The sequence below is a fragment of the Camelina sativa genome, chromosome 13, assembly GCF_030686135.1.
Source record: "Camelina sativa cultivar CO46 ecotype springtype chromosome 13, ASM3068613v1".
Lineage (NCBI taxonomy): Eukaryota > Viridiplantae > Streptophyta > Magnoliopsida > Brassicales > Brassicaceae > Camelina > Camelina sativa.
Window position 1 is genome coordinate 14,554,680 of NC_141892.1, and position 21,512 is coordinate 14,576,191.

Genomic DNA, 21,512 nt, shown 5'->3' on the forward strand with positions numbered 1-21,512 from the left:
CAACAATTTTAATTTTGGGCTATTTAGGGATTGTTATTATTTCTTGAACTGCTGTCATCACTTCTCAAAATGCATTGCAGTCAAATCCTACATAGCAAAAAAAAGAGCTTTAATGCAACAGAAGCCTGAAACCAACCGAAGTTGGATTGTCAGAAACTAATGAGTTAATCATATCTTAAATACCTTCACTAGGACTGAATAATTTAATATTTAAGTATGTCCACCAGGAAAGAAAAAGCATAATGAGGTAGTTCACAACCTTCAGTCAACTCCTCTCTAATTTTTCAAATATAAACAAACAAAAAGGAATTATAAGCTAGTAACAGTTAAAACAAAAAAAAAAAAAAAACAATCCAACTCACCTGAAGAAAGAGTAGAAACGGAGTGGGATTTAACTGAAGGAAAAGGGTTTATGTGCAACTGGAACAACATTTCAGAGGTAGGGTTAAATAGAAGACTATTTTGTAAAACTCATTTGTTCCCTTGATTAACATTTCAAAATACAGAGACGGCCTCCCGCTTTCTTAAAACTCTTGTACGTTTTTTCTTTCTTTCTTGTACGTCTTTAAAGTATGCGTTAATGGAAACATTACTTTTGAATTATATGAAACTCAAACGATGGATCAGAAAGGAAATTAAGTCACAAGTGACATGTGGAGGTCCTTATCTGGTAGGCTTTAAGAAGAGAAGAGAAGAATCAATAAATATAACTCTGCTATAATCAACTAACAATAAAAACAATTCCAAGCTAAGTGTATGGAATTAAACAGAGGATACTACCGGCTTTTTGCTTGGTTTTCACTTCCGTTTCTCTAGAAAGATCCAAAGATTCTTCTCAGGAGCTTTATATTTTCAATTCTCATGAGATAAGATAACAACATTGACACAACCTTCAACTTCTTAGTATTTTTTTCTTATCAATTCCACTGGTTTCATCTTCTAGTGAGATTGCGATTTTCCATTGACTTACCGCTATGAACTCAGAAGGGAGCCTCCAGTGACGACTCATCCCAAACCTCAGCACTTCCATTGGATGCATCTTCAACGTCTTCTTCCATAGAAAGCCTAATATATTCTCTATGTGCAAAACGGTCCCACTCAGTCAATGTAGGGTTCTCACGCTCCTGTTTCCGTTTTGACAACTCGAAATGTTATAAGAGGCATGTGCTTTCTAGAAAACAGTAAGGTTGAATATCAAATATGAAGTACCTGACGTATGAGGAACGGATCCCGTGTTTCAAATGCCATAAATTTGTTGAGATTAAAAAGGATGTTGAAGACATTTCCAGAGAGCTTTGAGCCCTTCAGGTCATGCAGCGTTATATGGCTTTCGTTCTGTGGAAGGAAACAAGAAACAATCAAACACATAACAAAATTGCAGAAGTTACAGAGAAAAACTGGGCACAATGAGTTATCATGTTGAACCTCTGGTCCGATCATATCAATCATCTGACATAAAATATCCTCAAAAAGAACAGCTTCTTGCGCCATGCACTCCATTCGATGCAACTGCTCTTCATAAAAGAATTGCATCTCATTTCGCGTAATAATCTCATTTGCATCCAAGTCTATGCACTTAAACCTAGTCCAAAATATACTTAAGTCAGACAAAAGCACTCAAAACGCTATCTGTCTGCAACTTTGGATCCTTATAACACGGCTTACCAAAATTCTAGGCTAGGCTCTGACGATTTATCTTCTTCTGCAAGTATGAAATACACAAAGTCCTCATACCCCATCTTCCCTTCAACTTTGCTAGTGAACTTCCTAGCAACCTGAGAACCAATGCTTTACTTTTATGATGATAGTCATCTTAAGAGCAATAAAAACTTTGAACAGAGGACAGAATTCTCAAACGGATGTAATATAACTACAATCTTCAAGTAGTAGGCATTAAAAATCATTCTAAAAGATCGAGATTTTTTAGACAGAACCTGGGAGAATATTCTGTCGACAATCCGGTAAGTAAGTGCGTGGTTTCCATATCTCATAAGATTTTCTTTGTCAATCAGGAAATCGTGATCTGTATCCAGCTCCCAGAACTTGCAGTATATGACATAGAAATGCTCATATGAGAAGTATCTAGATGCCAAAGTAAATAGAAAAATGTTGACGTCAAACAAAGAGAAACAAAATCATATATACAACCAATAGGATGAACTCTGTTTGTTAGTAGTACCTCAACACTTTGTTGATATCTTCTTCTTCGTCAGCATGTCGCATTGCATCAATTAAGTTTCCCCGTCTAAGCTCCCTAAATGTAAGTCGACCATTCCCAGATCTATTTATGTAGTAAAATATTCGGTAGGTGACGGTTTCAGCTGACTCATCAAAATAAAAGTTGTATCAGACAAAATGGCATCCTAAAAATGTAAGTCGACATAGCAAACAATAAATATGTTTAATTAATTTCCTTGCCTAAATGACACTTGATTCATAATGCTATTTCAGTAACAAAAAAATTCAAAACTTGGCAAATTGATCCAAATTTTGTCTTATATAAATCCAAAACTTGGAAAATTGATTCTGTGGATAACCCCTTCATGAGAAATAGAACACAAGGAAATCTAAGCTGATAAAATATCTTAAATCCAAACAGATAACTGCAACGTAATCATCTCGATGCATCAATTATCAAAGTTAGATAAGACATCATAACCATCTGACAAAGTTAGATAAGACATCATACCACAAAGCGCAGAGTTATTATTCGTTCTTCTCAATTATGATGGTAGCTAACCAAACCCCCCGCTAAGTTACTAAACATTATATTACTCAAGCAATATAAAGAGGGAGAAGGTGAGATAAAATAGGATACTGGCTAAACACTATATGAAGGTAAGACCTCACCATATCTTTCCTGGAATTCAGGTGTGGTTTGCAAGAACTCTAGCCCAGGATGTGTCGCCAACAGTTCTTTAAGTAGTGGTTTGAAATCATCCTGCCAGGTAAAAAATGTTGCGAATTAATAGTGCAAACACACGAGCAAGTAGATTAGGAAATTAACTCAGCTCTCATGACTTAATATGCAAACAAAAAGAAAATTACCTTGACAATGTAGCTCTGATCTTTCTGCTTTAATATCTTGAAGATTTGGGTCGTTGTATCCATTATCAACATGTTCCCGTTTACCCAATAATCAATAAATGCTTCTCTGCATAATCAAACACTCAAAAATGTTATACCGGTTTTTACAATACAGTGATCGCCACACACGTGATACAGTGAGAATAAAATGAGCAGGAAGCTTGAAGTACGTTGCAAACTATGCACACATGAGAATCCACAAGACAAAAAAGCATGACATCACACACCTAGTAACAAAACCTGAATTATTGACATCGATCTTTCTGAAAAGTGAAGTGGAGAAGAATGATGGGAGCTTGCAGATTTCTCTGGTGACTAATTTGAATTCTGTGTATTGGAAAGGGTAAAAGTTAGTGAGAAATTTCAGATAAATGTCACTATAAATATTGGAAAAACTATGACTTCTTACCTTGTATCTGTAGTCCATCCATGTGACCATAGAAAAAGTGATTGATTCTGAACATGCATTGCTCTCTCATCTCGCTTGGTGGTGGGCGGCCATTTTTGAAATAAAACTACAGTCATTTCAAGTTTAAAGTAAGTGTTCTTACTCCATTAGTATAGAAAGGAGGAAAAAAGAATGCACTTATCAAAACTTGCAGAAGAACCAAAGTTAAAAACCTGAGGCATTGGCTCTCTAACAGGCTCACTGACGACTTTCAGCGAAGAACCTAAGTTAGAAGGGCCTCTTTGTTTCGTTGTACGCGGTGAACCACAACTCCTTGGCGAAAGCGGAGGAGCACTTCCCGCAGGAAACATAGATGGTATAGAATTACTCGTGGCAGAATTTGAACCAGATGAACTTCCAGTTGCATTTATAGGAGCTCCACCTATAGCATCCTTGAGCAATGACGCAATCTATATATATATATATATATATATATAAACCGATTAGGCAACGAGAAGAAAAAAAAAACAAAGCTTTAGACTTCAGATTCCAGTGAATAGAGTAATTTAGAAACCAAATCACAGTAATCATTGTAAAACTCACACAATCAAACAAGAACATACTGCATAACTAACAACAACAACAAAAATCAAACTTTACACCAATCTTTAACATCACAGAGTAACCTAAGCATCATTGTAAAACTCACATAACTCATAACTAACACTATCAAAGATTCGAAATTTACAGGAATCTTCAACAGCACAGAGTAATTAGGCAACCTAAGCATCATTGCAACTCTCACTACTGAATAACTAACACTATCAAGCAGAACATAAGGACATCATTGAAACTCTCACTGCTGCATAATTAACACTATCAAAAGATTTGAACTTTACACCAAGCTTGAGCAATTCTAAAGCCAAATAAAGCAGAAACAGAGCTCAGATACCTGTCGCTGAGCTTCAGGAAGAGAAAGCCACTGGTCAAAGAGCTTCTGAGTGAATCCAGGTTTCGAAGTTAGTACAAACGAAGACATCTCTTGAAGCTGCAATAAATCTGCATCCAAACAAGCCATGTCTCCGCGAACAATCGCATCCACCATACTCATCTTGTTTCAGATGATCTAATCGCATCAACAACACCAGACGAGATAACAGTTAAGATGATAGGGATCTATGCGTTAACAAAGTTGAGATCTTTATTAACACATCGAACGAATCATCACCTTCTCTTCTCTTTTCTTTTTTATCCTTTTTCTTGTTCGATCTGAAATACCGGAAAATAAATAAAATAATATTTTTTTGACAAAAGAATAAGTAAGCAAGTGTTAAAGAATAATTTAGTATTAAAATGTAATACAAGTAGAGAGAAAAATACCAAAAAATATTACCATCTATTATTAATTTAGAAGTTTAGAGATTATTGAACTTGTATTTTAAGGGGTTTGGTGCCATTTGAATATTTTAGGTTTTTGGAAGATTTGATTGAACTTTTAAATGATTTTTTGTTATTTGTTAGAGTTTTTATATTCGTTTTTCCTTTTTTGGAATTTCTAAAAATACTTTGTGATTTGGTGAGATTTTATTATTAGATTTTGGGATATTTTAGGATAATTTATATATATAAAAAAAATTGATTTGGTGAGATTTCTAAAACTTTTTTTTTATTATTTTTGTTTTTATAAAAAACAAATTAAACAAAACAAAAATCAAAATTTTTTTTATATATAATAAAACTGAAATCAAACATAAAAGGTAGGAGCTTTTCGCTTTGATACCAAATGATACAAGACTCGGTGGTGAGACTCGTATGGGGATAGATATGGCGGCTTCACAAGTTGGCGGTTTCTTCTCTCTTATGAAGAAATAATGGTCGAAGATGGAGATCTGACACGATGGCGGTCGCTTATCTCGTGTGGGACCAAATGAGGGGAGTGATGGCAAAATGAAGTGCACCACAGAGTTGTGATAAGACTCTGATACAACACAAGCTCTATGCCTTGATGACTCACTCAAAAAGACATAAGAACAAACGTTTACTAAGTAAAGGAATTCACCTAACTTAGATAAACAAAACAAAGCCTAAGCTTCATAGTGAGAAAACTCTCTCTTTTATTTTTCCAAAAATCTTTTATATCTTTACAATGAAGCAAATAAGTCTTTTGATAGCTCTTATATGGTATATAATCTACAAAAATTACAAATATGTCTAAATTAATTACAAATCAATCACCATAATGGAGAAATCATAATCAATGGTGATGATGAGGAATAAATGGTGGATCTAGGATTTCGAGCAAGATATCTGCGTTAGCAATCAATATTTCATTGTTTGGCTCGTCAGAGAGTAGTTCAGGAAGTCCATCAGGAAATCCGTCTTGAAGTAGTTCAGATACTCGTTCAACATAAGTGATGACCGCATCAATAAAGAAAAAAAAAGCACAAAAAGAAAAAGAAGATGACAAAACAGAGAGTTTTGTCTATTGGAAGAAAATGAAGTCTATAAGAACCTAACAAGCAAATGTTAGAGAAAAACGAAGGTGGAATACTAAAAGAGATTAAGAAAGAGAAAGAGATGGAATACTAAATGAAGGTGTCTAATCCACACTATCTTGAACCACCTCCAAAGTATGAAAACCCAAATGAAGAGAGTTAGCATAGGCCGCTAATCCATCCGCAAGACGATTAGCTTCTCTATACACATGCGAAATACGGACACTCCAGTCCCTTGATATGAAGTTGTGGCACAGACGTACCATGAACGACAGTGGATGCGTAGCACTAATCTCTGTATGAAGAAAACCAACTACCAATTCAGAATCAATCTCCAACTCCAATCGAGACACTCGCTTACCCCAAACAATATGAAGACCATAGTATACACCCCACAATTCTGCTAAAACAGCTGAGCATATCCCTATGTTCACCGCAAAACCACATATCCAACTCCTTGTATCATCCCTTAATACCCCGGCAGCTGTAGCCAAACCCGTGGTACCCTGAGAAGCACCGTTTGTATTCAATTTGAACCATCCCTCCTGCGGAGATTTCCAAGCTATCATCCTCTCCACCCGTAACGGCTTATGTGCAGAACCTGTATTCGCCAAGGAAGCCACCAACACCTCCTTTGCCAAGTCTTTTAAAAACTGTACGCGATCACGGCATTTACCATTCACACCGAAAACATTCCCGCACCTCCATTTCCATCCCAACCATACTAACATAGCAAACAAAGTGGACCAATCCTCATTCAAATTCTCATACAACCATTCGAACAGTGACATTTCAAAGAACTGATCACGTCTCCGATCCGGTACTAATCTCCTCCATACCCCCGACATTGCTGGCCAGTCCCGTAATATGTGAATAATATCTTCGTCCCCGCCCTTACAAACCTGGCAAACAGAAGAGTCCGAGAGGTGTCGTCGAAATCGTTCTGCATTTGTCATGATAGCTTGATGTCCCACAACCCACAAGAAAATTCTGACTCTTTCCAGAGCCACCACACATCACACACAGGACCAAAAAGCAGCCATATTTGGTACTAGTGTGTTACTCCGCGTGATCAGCTCATATGCTGACGTGACGGTGAACGATCCATTATAACTCTCTCCCCAAGACAAACGGTCCGTGGCTCCAATAACCTTGTCTACAACAATAGCTCCCAGTCGTAACCTGGTATCCTCAGCAACATGAGACAACAACGGACCTAAGATTTCACCCAACACCATCCCACCAAAAGTCCTAAACTGGTGCATTCAAACACTCCTCCGGTAATACCCCAGTCATACCTTCACAGAGTGGCTTGTTTGTGAGCCACATATCCTGCCAAAAACGAATAGTGCCACCATTCCCAAGCACGCAACAATGTCCTAGACTAATCACCTCCCGAATAATCAGAGCAACATTACGCCACGTAGAAGACCAAAAAGACTTAGGTGAAAGCCACAAAGTATTCAGCATACAACCCACCTTATACTTGCTTCGTAACACATGCGCCCACAAGCTATCCAAATCCTGAAGGAGTCTCCAACCTAGCTTCGCCAACAACGCGCTGTTCATCTCTACAGCCTGTCGTAACCCAAGACCTCTGTGCGTCTTTGGTAAACAGACCCTCTTCCAAGCAACCAGATGTTTGTTTCTTCTTTTCTACTGTGCTACCCCAAAGGAACAATTGCGACACTCTATCCAACTCCTTCAACAAGCTTTTTAGCATAGAAATGACACTCATGGTGTGAACCGGTATAGACATCAGCACAGCTTTAGTTAGTGAAAGGCGACCCGCTAAACTAAAACATTTGCATTTCCACCCCGCTTATTTTGATGAGACTCGTGCTAACACTTCCACAAACATCTCCTTATTCAATCTCTTCTGCCGAATGGGCATTCCCAGGTATGTACCTAAATCCTTAATGGCCGTTATACCACTCTCATCACTAATAAGCTTCCCCAAATCCCTGGACACATTATACCAAAGCTATGGGGCAAGGCTTGGAGTTATATGAGACCCACTACAGAGATCAACGGAAGTTTAATCCCCAGTCACCGGAAAATGGATAGGAGATGGTGGAGAGCACAAGCAGTGAGATACTTGATGAGATTCCAAACAGAATACACTTGTGGTCTAATGAACGTTGCTCGACACTCTGCGTTTGGAAAAGAAGCTGCCGAGATTGTACTCTCTGCTGGAGATTGGAGAAAGAAGAAGAAGAAGCAAAGGACAGAGATTGAGAAACAGGTGTGGTCGGATCACAAGCCGTGGATTCCAAGGCCAATGCTGAGTGTTCATGTGCGGATGGGAGACAAAGCATGCGAGATGAGAGTTGCAGCTTTAGAAGAGTACATGCGTTTAGCTGATCAGATCAGAGATCGGTTTCCGGAGCTCAACAAGATCTGGCTCTCTACAGAGATGAAGGAAGTTGTGGACCGAACTAAAGATTATACTCACTGGAGATTTTATTACACGCAAGTTGCGAGACAAGTCGGTAATAAATCAATGGCTGAGTATGAAGCGAGCCTTGGGAGAGAGATGAGCACGAACTATCCTCTGGTTAACTTCTTAATGGCGTCCGAAGCTGATTTCTTCGTTGGGGCATTGGGTTCCACTTGGTGTTTCCTCATCGACGGTATGAGGAATACTGGTGGAAAGGTCATGTCTGGTTATCTCAGTGTTAATAAAGATAGGTTCTGGTAACTTTACGGTTCCGCTATGTACAAAACTCTCTTATCCTTATTTCTTCATCTGTTGTACAAAGAGTTCTCAGTATAATAAAGGAAGGTTTAGTAATAGTACACAAACAGTTCAGAGAAACCGCAAACCAACTAAACTGATTCTATAAACCAATAACACCCCCTAAGAGAAGCTGAACAGAGCAAAATGGATGTTTCTTAGAGCAAACACGTTCCTTAAGAAGTCCACATATAATAAGACATTACTACATTCTCAGTAGCAATGACACCACCACCCTTTTCCAGATTCAGGTAAAAGATTCTTGAGAATGACATCATAATTGTGGGGTTACCACTTAATATAAAACAAGCAAACCTGAGATTAAACCTATAATGGTATATAAAGATTCCTACCAACCAAAAAAATATTAAATGAAGGAACTACAGCATTGATTTTCACAATTTTCAGCACAACGGGAGATAATGAAGTAACACAACTACAAAGTACATACAAAAACCCAGTGATGGAACAAAGTGAGAGCAATACAGGTGAAGAAGGCATAAAGCGATGAGCTAGCGGACAATTCTTGATAAATATAACTCTACTATAATCAGCTAACAAATGAAGAGAAGTTGAAAGAAAAATAAAACAAATCCAAGGTAAAGTGTATGGTATTCAAAGAGGATATCCAAATGCTTATTTGGGTCTCAGAGGATTCTTTTGGGCGGGCTCATTTGTTTAGAGGGGAATCCACCTCTAACAATTAATCGGGTCATCACATATCGAGATCTATTGTTATTGGGTCATGTGACTCATATCATATCCACTTAGACACTAAAAATTAGTATTACTTTTGGTTTAGGCCAATGTTTTTAAACTCGATCCGAACCAAAATACCGTCGGCTTCGCGTCACCGGATCATTGGTTCAACCAGAGCCGACCACGTATCAAAGAATAACTACTTCTTTATAAGATAAAATATTAATTTATCATTGCATATATAAACAAAACATTCCTAATTAAAATAAAATGAAAACTGAATCGAACAAAATTAATTTTATATTAATAAGAGGTTTTTTGACAAACAAAAAATTTCTAATTAACAAATCCCATTTGTAATAAAACAAATATTATTCTCCACCAAACAACATAGAATATTTTCTAATATAATTTGACAAACAATGAAGAAAACAAAAGGTTTAAAAATTATGAAGTTCCTAGCAGAGTGTATGTAGAAATTAATACCCCCATTATGTTTAATAAATATCAATATCCCCTTACAGCATATATCAAGCCCACATGTAATGCTATAAATTGCTGATTCGGTTTGATCCACTCCACCGGTTGAACCATAGTATACGAGTTTTAGCGGGTTTTTGTCGAGTGTTTAGTAGTTACCCAGACCAGAAGATCTACTGGTTCACGGTTAGACTGCTTCGGCCGGCCGGTCCGAGTCTAAAAACAATTATTTTGGCAGATATGTTTTTTTGTTACATTTAAAAATTTCTCCTTTTTCAGACAACACAATAGAGAAATCCACATTTTTCTCTGCATTGACGATTTCCTAAACGATATACAGCACAAGATACTTTCTCTTTGAAGCCATTGATACTCATCTCTGGTTTTTAAATAATATCCTTCATTAACTTGATGGAAAGGTTGCTCATTGTTTCTCTCTGAAAAAATTAGAATTTAAACTAAATCAACACCTAATGGAATACCAGTTATACAACTTCTAACTGTTACACTTTGTTTGTAACCAAATTAATGCTCGGACTAAAAACACAAATTTGCCTACGATTCACTACGAACCAATCACAACAATCCATTAAAATGTTTTAATCAACCTATATCATGGCTATCAAACTGACGTTCAAACACCAATAACAAATCTAATTGAAGTCTCCAAATTTCAAATACAACACCAAAATTTACTAAAGACTTGGTGGATTAAGATGTTAAAAGTAGAAGAAGAGAAGGGAGTGTACATGGAGATTAAAGCTTCACTTTCAAAGGTAAAACGACGACGACAAGACAAGGTAAGGGAACAGGGGAGAATGACGTCGGAAAGTGAACGTCAGGTTGTAGATCTCTCCTCTGATTGGTCGATTTTGTTATTATGTTATTCATCAATTCAATCAAAATTGGTTTGCTGAAATGGTTTGGATTCCACAAATAATAAGACTTTACTACAATCTCACTAGTAATAACTCATTACTACAATCTCACTAGCAATGACACAACCAACCTTTTCTAGATTTAGGAAAAAAGACATTGCGGTTCCTTTCTTTGAGAATGACATCAAAATTGTGGGGTACTTAATATTCCCTCCATTAGGATGCTTAAAGTAAAAATATGTAGATTAAGGAGGGGGTATTGAACTTGATATTTTAGGAGATTTGATGGGATTTTAACATTTTAGGATTTTGAGAGATTTCAGTGTAGTTTTAGGAGATTTTGGTTATTTGGTAGAGATATTATATAATTTAATTAGAAAATGATTTGGGATTAGTGAGATTTGGTTATTGAATTTTAGGTGATTTTAGGATATTTAGAAAAGGAAAAAGAAGAGCAACTTGGACTTCAACATCCTCACTTGTTCTAGTGTTATGTATAAGTGAGATCTCTAGTTCACACTGTAGTTTCAAATCATTTACTTAAAAAAATATAATAGACACAATTTACACAGACTGACACTCTATATCAATTTAAGCTCTTCCAGTCATTCAAAGTGGAGGAGACACTGATCCGGTTTCCCTTCTGCAACCGCCTTGTCCGAGCGTGAATAAAACCAACCATTTCTCCATTTAAACTCTTTAACAGCAGTTGGCCTCTTACGAAACCCACTTTGCTCGCTATTGGAGCTGATGGCGGACTTGATAACAATGAGCCTGCGTACGAGGAGTCTTATAACATAGTCATACTTCCCGATTTTGTTTCACTTCCATTTCCTTCTGTTGAATTACCAGAGAAGGTGAGGATTGCAGTTGATACTATAGTGAGTGCCGTAGGTGCTGAGTGGAAAGAGCAAGTTGCAGCTTTGACAGCTGAGAAAAAGCAAGTAGTGAACATGCATTGACACTGCAGCAGATCAAAAGTGGCATTGGCGGAGCATCTGGCCCCTTTTGGAATTGACTTCTCATCGATGCAAAAGACTGAAATGAAGTCGACGGTCATTATTTGTTTATTCGATGGAACAAACACTTGCAGATCTTGATTCGATGAAGTCGTCATCATTATCTGTTTATCCATCCACAAAAAAAGTCATTTAAAATTAACCATGCCAAATCAAGAACAGCACACAAATACATAACAGATCGTAGGACATTAATAGTAATGTCAATAAATCTTTGTCACAACTTAAGCATTAGAAAAAAACAAAAACCAACAATATAACAACACATCAATAATTAAATAAGAAAAGAACAGAGATAAACCCTAGCTTAAGTAGATGACTAATGATTAGGTTGATGGACTTGTTGTCACTGACCTCAAGATGACGGTAGATGCTGAAATCTGTAATTCTGATTGAACGGTGGTTACTCCCACAAGTCCACAACCACCAGAGGTGGCGTGTCGGAGTCGACATTCACAGATGGATCAGCGAGATCAACTTGATTGCGCAAAAATGTCTTGAGCTGCAATGATCAACTTGATTGGCTAGGAGAAAGAGAAAGAGAATAGGAGAAGAGAACCCAAGGAGATGGGTTCTTCCAGAAAAAAAAAAAAAAAACACTTTTTATTACAATCCTTCAAAGTTTCACCTATAAAATGTGATTTTGTAAGTCATATGTTTGTACTAAAAATGTTAAAACAATCTTCTAGAAGGGATTTATAAATTATTGATTGAATAACCAAAGATTGTGAATGATTTTATATAAATTTCAAATTCAATTGGAGGATAGGGGCTCCTTCTCTCGGTACCAAATTGATGGTTCATGGAAAGGTACGGACCCTCTTCAGGGGCTGGGTTGGTGGTGTTGTAATGCTGAAGATTCGATGATCCTTCTGGGAGCACGAAGTTTTCGACGAGAACCTTCCCCTCTACACGCGGAATTGCAAGCTCTAATCTGGGCTATGGAGTCTTTGCTAGCAGCTAGAGTTGGTTGTCAAGCTTTCGAGACAGACTGTGCAGAGTTAGTTACGATGGTGCAGATGCCGGACGATTGACCTGCTTTCTCAAACCTGTTGTAGGACTTCGTTTCGCTCCGATCTGCTTTCTCTTCGTTCACCCTGACCAGGATCCCTCGTGATTCCAACGGTAGGGCCAATTGCCTTGCTCGGTCGTCACGATCCTTAGCCTCAGAGACTTCATTTGTAAACTCTTATCCTCATGTTTGGGCAACCAATCTTGGAGTTCTTTTCTAGTTTTAATTTAATGTTTGGTTGAAAAAAAATTCAAATTTAATAACAATTGATTTCAGAGGATTTTTAAAAATCACTAATTCAATAACAATGGATTTTAAGAATACCCTAAAATCTTCTAAAATATCAAATTTAATACATCCATCCCTTAAAAACGTCTACTTTAGAAAAAATTCAACTAATCATAAACAATACTACATAATCTAAAATATTAAACTAATCTAAAAATTGCATAAAAAATTAAAAACATACAATAATATTATGAAACAAAATAACTTCTCTAAAACATCATATATTATGAAATAGAGAGGAGTATAAAACAAACAAACCGGAGTTGATATCTTGTGTTTTTATGTAATTTTAGAGCTTAATTCTTCATTGTTTTGTGCATATTCATGAGCATTTAGGTTGTTTAGGTTGCATTTTGCATCAAGTTTGTTATCTCAGATGTTGAAGTAGAGATGTACAAGAAAAGTGTTCTTTGGAGCCAAATAAGTCAATAATTAGCAGTATAATGGAAGACACACATTTGGATGCACACAAGATGATTGATGATTCGGAACCAGTCTGCAGTCCCTCAAAGATCGACTCGTATGAAGACTTTGCCTTGGGATTTAGCTCCAGAGTTCTTCATCTAAGTTATTGGAAATTGCGTAAGCTTTGCAATGGAGGTGATTTCAGGCCAATCGGATGTGCGTGTAAAGAGTTATACCTGTTTTAGTCGACGTATATACAGCCAGAGTGACGGCAGGAGCCACACGCGGCCAAGACCATCAGCCAAGCCATGGCCGTGGGAGACCATCGACCACCTCCATCGGCCAAAAGCCAACCGATTGAACTCACTTGGATCACGAACAGGAGACACCAGCGGCCAAGAGCAGCGGTCAAGTGATGGTCGATTGAAGCCATCGGTCAAGGTCATCGACCAAGAGTCGGCCGATTGAACTCTCCACGCCACGGACAGGAGCTACCAGTGGCCACCACCATCGGCCAAAGTGTGCCCGACTGTCCCAATCGGCCATCTCAATTGGCCAAGGCTTGCCCGGTTCACTTTAGTCCACACTTGTTTTAGTTTTAATCCGGGTTTGACCCAGTTTGTTTTGGGTTGACCCGGGTCCTTCTATGTTTTCCTATTAATACCCTAACCCTAATAAGGGGAGACTTATCTTTGTTTTATCTCTTGTTAAACAGCCACTTAGGGTTCTTAAGCTCATCTACTATTGGTTTGTTGAATGATTGAGTACTTCTAAGTTTTTAATAGCAATTTCTCTTTCAAATCTCTTAAGCTATAATCTCTTATTATGATTTCACAAAGATCAAACCATTTCCTTTGTGTGATCATGATGATGAGTGAGTAGATCCTTAGAACTTTGGGCTAAGTAGATTAGGGAGATAGATGATTGATCTTTGATGTCTAGGGCTTTATTTATGTGTTTCCTATCTAGTTTGGTGATTATAATGCTAGATCAGCCTTGATCATGTTGATTCTAGACTTTAGGAATTTCATGCCCAGAAAGTGTTTGATGAAATTCTTGAACCAAACTATTCAAGAGCTTTGCATTTCTAGCCAATGGAAATTGATAATTAGGGTGCTTAGTGGTATTGAGACTTGTTCTTAATGCATGCTTGCCTCTAATGGTATTTAATGATTCCTCAAAAAAAACAAGACACTTGAAAAAAAACGTGAATGAAGGAATTATCACAATTTTCAGCAGCTCGAGATAATGAAGTAACACAACTACAAAGTACATACAAAAACCCAGTGATGGAACAAAGTGAGAGCAATACAGGTGAAGAAGGCATAAAGCGATGAGCTAGCGGACAATTCTTGATAAATATAACTCTACTATAATCAGCTAACAAATGAAGAGAAGTTGAAAGAAAAATAAAACAAATCCAAGGTAAGTGTATGGTATTCAAAGAGGATACTTTGCTTGGTTTTCACTTCCCTTTCTCCAGAGAGCTCCAAAGATTATTCTCAGGGACTGCATGATTAGGGACTCCAAAGATTCTTCTCAGGGACTGCATAATTAACTAATATCATGAGATAACAACATTGACACAACCTTCAACTTCTTAGTTTTTTTTTTCTTATCAATTCCACTGGTTTCATCTTCTAAGTGAGATTGCGATTTTCCATTGACTTACCGCTATGAACTCAGAAGGGAGCCTCCAGTGACGACTCATCCCAAACCTCAGCACTTCCATTGGATGCATCTTCAACGTCTTCTTCCATAGAAAGCCTAATATATTCTCTATGTGCAAAACGGTCCCACTCAGTCAATGTAGGGTTCTCACGCTCCTGTTTCCGTTTTGACAACTCGAAATGTTATAAGAGGCATGTGCTTTCTAGAAAACAGTAAGGTTGAATATCAAATATGAAGTACCTGACGTATGAGGAACGGATCCCGTGTTTCAAATGCCATAAATTTGTTGAGATTAAAAAGGATGTTGAAGACATTTCCAGAGAGCTTTGAGCCCTTCAGGTCATGCAGCGTTATATGGCTTTCGTTCTGTGGAAGGAAACAAGAAACAATCAAACACATAACAAAATTGCAGAAGTTACAGAGAAAAACTGGGCACAATGAGTTATCATGTTGAACCTCTGGTCCGATCATATCAATCATCTGACATAAAATATCCTCAAAAAGAACAGCTTCTTGCGCCATGCACTCCATTCGATGCAACTGCTCTTCATAAAAGAATTGCATCTCATTTCGCGTAATAATCTCATTTGCATCCAAGTCTATGCACTTAAACCTAGTCCAAAATATACTTAAGTCAGACAAAAGCACTCAAAACGCTATCTGTCTGCAACTTTGGATCCTTATAACACGGCTTACCAAAATTCTAGGCTAGGCTCTGACGATTTATCTTCTTCTGCAAGTATGAAATACACAAAGTCCTCATACCCCATCTTCCCTTCAACTTTGCTAGTGAACTTCCTAGCAACCTGAGAACCAATGCTTTACTTTTATGATGATAGTCATCTTAAGAGCAATAAAAACTTTGAACAGAGGACAGAATTCTCAAACGGATGTAATATAACTACAATCTTCAAGTAGTAGGCATTAAAAATCATTCTAAAAGATCGAGATTTTTTAGACAGAACCTGGGAGAATATTCTGTCGACAATCCGGTAAGTAAGTGCGTGGTTTCCATATCTCATAAGATTTTCTTTGTCAATCAGGAAATCGTGATCTGTATCCAGCTCCCAGAACTTGCAGTATATGACATAGAAATGCTCATATGAGAAGTATCTAGATGCCAAAGTAAATAGAAAAATGTTGACGTCAAACAAAGAGAAACAAAATCATATATACAACCAATAGGATGAACTCTGTTTGTTAGTAGTACCTCAACACTTTGTTGATATCTTCTTCTTCGTCAGCATGTCGCATTGCATCAATTAAGTTTCCCCGTCTAAGCTCCCTAAATGTAAGTCGACCATTCCCAGATCTATTTATGTAGTAAAATATTCGGTAGGTGACGGTTTCAGCTGACTCATCAAAATAAAAGTTGTATCAGACAAAATGGCATCCTAAAAATGTAAGTCGACATAGCAAACAATAAATATGTTTAATTAATTTCCTTGCCTAAATGACACTTGATTCATAATGCTATTTCAGTAACAAAAAAATTCAAAACTTGGCAAATTGATCCAAATTTTGTCTTATATAAATCCAAAACTTGGAAAATTGATTCTGTGGATAACCCCTTCATGAGAAATAGAACACAAGGAAATCTAAGCTGATAAAATATCTTAAATCCAAACAGATAACTGCAACGTAATCATCTCGATGCATCAATTATCAAAGTTAGATAAGACATCATAACCATCTGACAAAGTTAGATAAGACATCATACCACAAAGCGCAGAGTTATTATTCGTTCTTCTCAATTATGATGGTAGCTAACCAAACCCCCCGCTAAGTTACTAAACATTATATTACTCAAGCAATATAAAGAGGGAGAAGGTGAGATAAAATAGGATACTGGCTAAACACTATATGAAGGTAAGACCTCACCATATCTTTCCTGGAATTCAGGTGTGGTTTGCAAGAACTCTAGCCCAGGATGTGTCGCCAACAGTTCTTTAAGTAGTGGTTTGAAATCATCCTGCCAGGTAAAAAATGTTGCGAATTAATAGTGCAAACACACGAGCAAGTAGATTAGGAAATTAACTCAGCTCTCATGACTTAATATGCAAACAAAAAGAAAATTACCTTGACAATGTAGCTCTGATCTTTCTGCTTTAATATCTTGAAGATTTGGGTCGTTGTATCCATTATCAACATGTTCCCGTTTACCCAATAATCAATAAATGCTTCTCTGCATAATCAAACACTCAAAAATGTTATACCGGTTTTTACAATACAGTGATCGCCACACACGTGATACAGTGAGAATAAAATGAGCAGGAAGCTTGAAGTACGTTGCAAACTATGCACACATGAGAATCCACAAGACAAAAAAGCATGACATCACACACCTAGTAACAAAACCTGAATTATTGACATCGATCTTTCTGAAAAGTGAAGTGGAGAAGAATGATGGGAGCTTGCAGATTTCTCTGGTGACTAATTTGAATTCTGTGTATTGGAAAGGGTAAAAGTTAGTGAGAAATTTCAGATAAATGTCACTATAAATATTGGAAAAACTATGACTTCTTACCTTGTATCTGTAGTCCATCCATGTGACCATAGAAAAAGTGATTGATTCTGAACATGCATTGCTCTCTCATCTCGCTTGGTGGTGGGCGGCCATTTTTGAAATAAAACTACAGTCATTTCAAGTTTAAAGTAAGTGTTCTTACTCCATTAGTATAGAAAGGAGGAAAAAAGAATGCACTTATCAAAACTTGCAGAAGAACCAAAGTTAAAAACCTGAGGCATTGGCTCTCTAACAGGCTCACTGACGACTTTCAGCGAAGAACCTAAGTTAGAAGGGCCTCTTTGTTTCGTTGTACGCGGTGAACCACAACTCCTTGGCGAAAGCGGAGGAGCACTTCCCGCAGGAAACATAGATGGTATAGAATTACTCGTGGCAGAATTTGAACCAGATGAACTTCCAGTTGCATTTATAGGAGCTCCACCTATAGCATCCTTGAGCAATGACGCAATCTATATATATATATATATATATATATAAACCGATTAGGCAACGAGAAGAAAAAAAAAACAAAGCTTTAGACTTCAGATTCCAGTGAATAGAGTAATTTAGAAACCAAATCACAGTAATCATTGTAAAACTCACACAATCAAACAAGAACATACTGCATAACTAACAACAACAACAAAAATCAAACTTTACACCAATCTTTAACATCACAGAGTAACCTAAGCATCATTGTAAAACTCACATAACTCATAACTAACACTATCAAAGATTCGAAATTTACAGGAATCTTCAACAGCACAGAGTAATTAGGCAACCTAAGCATCATTGCAACTCTCACTACTGAATAACTAACACTATCAAGCAGAACATAAGGACATCATTGAAACTCTCACTGCTGCATAATTAACACTATCAAAAGATTTGAACTTTACACCAAGCTTGAGCAATTCTAAAGCCAAATAAAGCAGAAACAGAGCTCAGATACCTGTCGCTGAGCTTCAGGAAGAGAAAGCCACTGGTCAAAGAGCTTCTGAGTGAATCCAGGTTTCGAAGTTAGTACAAACGAAGACATCTCTTGAAGCTGCAATAAATCTGCATCCAAACAAGCCATGTCTCCGCGAACAATCGCATCCACCATACTCATCTTGTTTCAGATGATCTAATCGCATCAACAACACCAGACGAGATAACAGTTAAGATGATAGGGATCTATGCGTTAACAAAGTTGAGATCTTTATTAACACATCGAACGAATCATCACCTTCTCTTCTCTTTTCTTTTTTATCCTTTTTCTTGTTCGATCTGAAATACCGGAAAATAAATAAAATAATATTTTTTTGACAAAAGAATAAGTAAGCAAGTGTTAAAGAATAATTTAGTATTAAAATGTAATACAAGTAGAGAGAAAAATACCAAAAAATATTACCATCTATTATTAATTTAGAAGTTTAGAGATTATTGAACTTGTATTTTAAGGGGTTTGGTGCCATTTGAATATTTTAGGTTTTTGGAAGATTTGATTGAACTTTTAAATGATTTTTTGTTATTTGTTAGAGTTTTTATATTCGTTTTTCCTTTTTTGGAATTTCTAAAAATACTTTGTGATTTGGTGAGATTTTATTATTAGATTTTGGGATATTTTAGGATAATTTATATATATAAAAAAAATTGATTTGGTGAGATTTCTAAAACTTTTTTTTTATTATTTTTGTTTTTATAAAAAACAAATTAAACAAAACAAAAATCAAAATTTTTTTTATATATAATAAAACTGAAATCAAACATAAAAGGTAGGAGCTTTTCGCTTTGATACCAAATGATACAAGACTCGGTGGTGAGACTCGTATGGGGATAGATATGGCGGCTTCACAAGTTGGCGGTTTCTTCTCTCTTATGAAGAAATAATGGTCGAAGATGGAGATCTGACACGATGGCGGTCGCTTATCTCGTGTGGGACCAAATGAGGGGAGTGATGGCAAAATGAAGTGCACCACAGAGTTGTGATAAGACTCTGATACAACACAAGCTCTATGCCTTGATGACTCACTCAAAAAGACATAAGAACAAACGTTTACTAAGTAAAGGAATTCACCTAACTTAGATAAACAAAACAAAGCCTAAGCTTCATAGTGAGAAAACTCTCTCTTTTATTTTTCCAAAAATCTTTTATATCTTTACAATGAAGCAAATAAGTCTTTTGATAGCTCTTATATGGTATATAATCTACAAAAATTACAAATATGTCTAAATTAATTACAAATCAATCACCATAATGGAGAAATCATAATCAATGGTGATGATGAGGAATAAATGGTGGATCTAGGATTTCGAGCAAGATATCTGCGTTAGCAATCAATATTTCATTGTTTGGCTCGTCAGAGAGTAGTTCAGGAAGTCCATCAGGAAATCCGTCTTGAAGTAGTTCAGATACTCGTTCAACATAAGTGATGACCGCATCAATAAAGAAAAAAAAAGCACAAAAAGAAAAAGAAGATGACAAAACAGAGAGTTTTGTCTATTGGAAGAAAATGAAGTCTATAAGAACCTAACAAGCAAATGTTAGAGAAAAACGAAGGTGGAATACTAAAAGAGATTAAGAAAGAGAAAGAGATGGAATACTAAATGAAGGTGTCTAATCCACACTATCTTGAACCACCTCCAAAGTATGAAAACCCAAATGAAGAGAGTTAGCATAGGCCGCTAATTCATCCGCAAGACGATTAGCTTCTCTATACACATGCGAAATACGGACACTCCAGTCCCTTGATATGAAGTTGTGGCACAGACGTACCATGAACGACAGTGGATGCGTAGCACTAATCTCTGTATGAAGAAAACCAACTACCAATTCAGAATCAATCTCCAACTCCAATCGAGACACTCGCTTACCCCAAACAATATGAAGACCATAGTATACACCCCACAATTCTGCTAAAACAGCTGAGCATATCCCTATGTTCACCGCAAAACCACATATCCAACTCCTTGTATCATCCCTTAATACCCCGGCAGCTGTAGCCAAACCCGTGGTACCCTGAGAAGCACCGTTTGTATTCAATTTGAACCATCCCTCCTGCGGAGATTTCCAAGCTATCATACTCTCCACCCGTAACGGCTTATGTGCAGAACCTGTATTCGCCAAGGAAGCCACCAACACCTCCTTTGCCAAGTCTTTTAAAAACTGTACGCGATCACGACATTTACCATTCACACCGAAAACATTCCCGCACCTCCATTTCCATCCCAACCATACTAACATAGCAAACAAAGTGGACCAATCCTCATTCAAATTCTCATACAACCATTCGAACAGTGACATTTCAAAGAACTGATCACGTCTCCGATCCGGTACTAATCTCCTCCATACCCCCGACATTGCTGGCCAGTCCCGTAATATGTGAATAATATCTTCGTCCCCGCCCTTACAAACCTGGCAAACAGAAGAGTCCGAGAGGTGTCGTCGAAATCGTTCTGCATTTGTCATGATAGCTTGATGTCCCACAACCCACAAGAAAATTCTGACTCTTTCCAGAGCCACCACACATCACACACAGGACCAAAAAGCAGCCATATTTGGTACTAGTGTGTTACTCCGCGTGATCAGCTCATATGCTGACGTGACGGTGAACGATCCATTATAACTCTCTCCCCAAGACAAACGGTCCGTGGCTCCAATAACCTTGTCTACAACAATAGCTCCCAGTCGTAACCTGGTATCCTCAGCAACATGAGACAACAACGGACCTAAGATTTCACCCAACACCATCCCACCAAAAGTCCTAAACTGGTGCATTCAAACACTCCTCCGGTAATACCCCAGTCATACCTTCACAGAGTGGCTTGTTTGTGAGCCACATATCCTGCCAAAAACGAATAGTGC

General features: G+C 37.2%; 3 protein-coding genes and 1 long non-coding RNA gene across 4 annotated transcripts; 1 reads left to right on the top strand and 3 right to left on the bottom strand.

The window, feature by feature from the left end:
- Positions 1-695: 695 nt before the first annotated feature.
- On the bottom strand, positions 696-4,814 carry LOC147929570 (serine/threonine protein phosphatase 2A regulatory subunit B''beta-like). The gene is made up of 12 exons (XM_087480929.1): positions 4,428-4,814; positions 3,709-3,945; positions 3,497-3,602; positions 3,315-3,414; positions 3,049-3,154; positions 2,851-2,941; positions 2,180-2,321; positions 1,935-2,082; positions 1,666-1,775; positions 1,426-1,582; positions 1,210-1,335; positions 696-1,124 (listed from the first exon to the last, which is right to left on the bottom strand). Exons 1-12 carry the CDS (start codon positions 4,584-4,586, stop codon positions 981-983), a joined length of 1,626 nt encoding a protein of 541 aa, XP_087337055.1. The 5' UTR covers positions 4,587-4,814; the 3' UTR covers positions 696-980.
- A 3,136-nt stretch (positions 4,815-7,950) lies between these two features.
- Positions 7,951-8,766, top strand: LOC147929571 (uncharacterized). The gene has a single exon (XM_087480095.1). The coding sequence runs from the start codon at positions 7,979-7,981 to the stop codon at positions 8,669-8,671; it is 693 nt and encodes a 230-aa protein (XP_087336221.1). The 5' UTR covers positions 7,951-7,978; the 3' UTR covers positions 8,672-8,766.
- A 2,431-nt stretch (positions 8,767-11,197) lies between these two features.
- Positions 11,198-12,409, bottom strand: LOC147929572 (uncharacterized). Its single transcript, XR_015577357.1, has 2 exons — positions 12,138-12,409; positions 11,198-11,887 (listed from the first exon to the last, which is right to left on the bottom strand). It is a non-coding gene; the product is annotated as an uncharacterized LOC147929572 (long non-coding RNA).
- A 2,291-nt stretch (positions 12,410-14,700) lies between these two features.
- LOC104707132 (serine/threonine protein phosphatase 2A regulatory subunit B''beta) lies at positions 14,701-19,033 on the bottom strand. Its single transcript, XM_087480096.1, has 13 exons — positions 18,618-19,033; positions 17,899-18,135; positions 17,687-17,792; positions 17,505-17,604; positions 17,239-17,344; positions 17,041-17,131; positions 16,370-16,511; positions 16,125-16,272; positions 15,856-15,965; positions 15,616-15,772; positions 15,400-15,525; positions 15,161-15,314; positions 14,701-15,034 (listed from the first exon to the last, which is right to left on the bottom strand). The coding sequence occupies exons 1-12, from the start codon at positions 18,774-18,776 to the stop codon at positions 15,171-15,173; spliced, it is 1,626 nt and encodes a 541-aa protein (XP_087336222.1). The 5' UTR covers positions 18,777-19,033; the 3' UTR covers positions 14,701-15,034; positions 15,161-15,170.
- Between the last annotated feature and the right edge of the window lie 2,479 nt (positions 19,034-21,512).

Excerpts from the sequence above, each read along its gene's own strand:
- LOC147929570 (XM_087480929.1), bottom strand. The coding sequence starts at position 4,586 with ATGAGTATGGTGGATGCGATTGTTCGCGGAGACATGGCTTGTTTGGAT. Across the intron at positions 2,083-2,179 it reads GATATCAACAAAGTGTTGAG|ATACTTCTCATATGAGCATT; the intron begins GTACTACTAACA and ends TTTGGCATCTAG. Across the intron at positions 1,776-1,934 it reads TCGACAGAATATTCTCCCAG|GTTGCTAGGAAGTTCACTAG; the intron begins GTTCTGTCTAAA and ends ATTGGTTCTCAG.
- LOC147929571 (XM_087480095.1), top strand. The coding sequence starts at position 7,979 with ATGAGACCCACTACAGAGATCAACGGAAGTTTAATCCCCAGTCACCGG.
- LOC104707132 (XM_087480096.1), bottom strand. The coding sequence starts at position 18,776 with ATGAGTATGGTGGATGCGATTGTTCGCGGAGACATGGCTTGTTTGGAT. Across the intron at positions 18,136-18,617 it reads TTCCTGAAGCTCAGCGACAG|ATTGCGTCATTGCTCAAGGA; the intron begins GTATCTGAGCTC and ends ATATATATATAG. Across the intron at positions 17,793-17,898 it reads TTAGAGAGCCAATGCCTCAG|TTTTATTTCAAAAATGGCCG; the intron begins GTTTTTAACTTT and ends AAATGACTGTAG.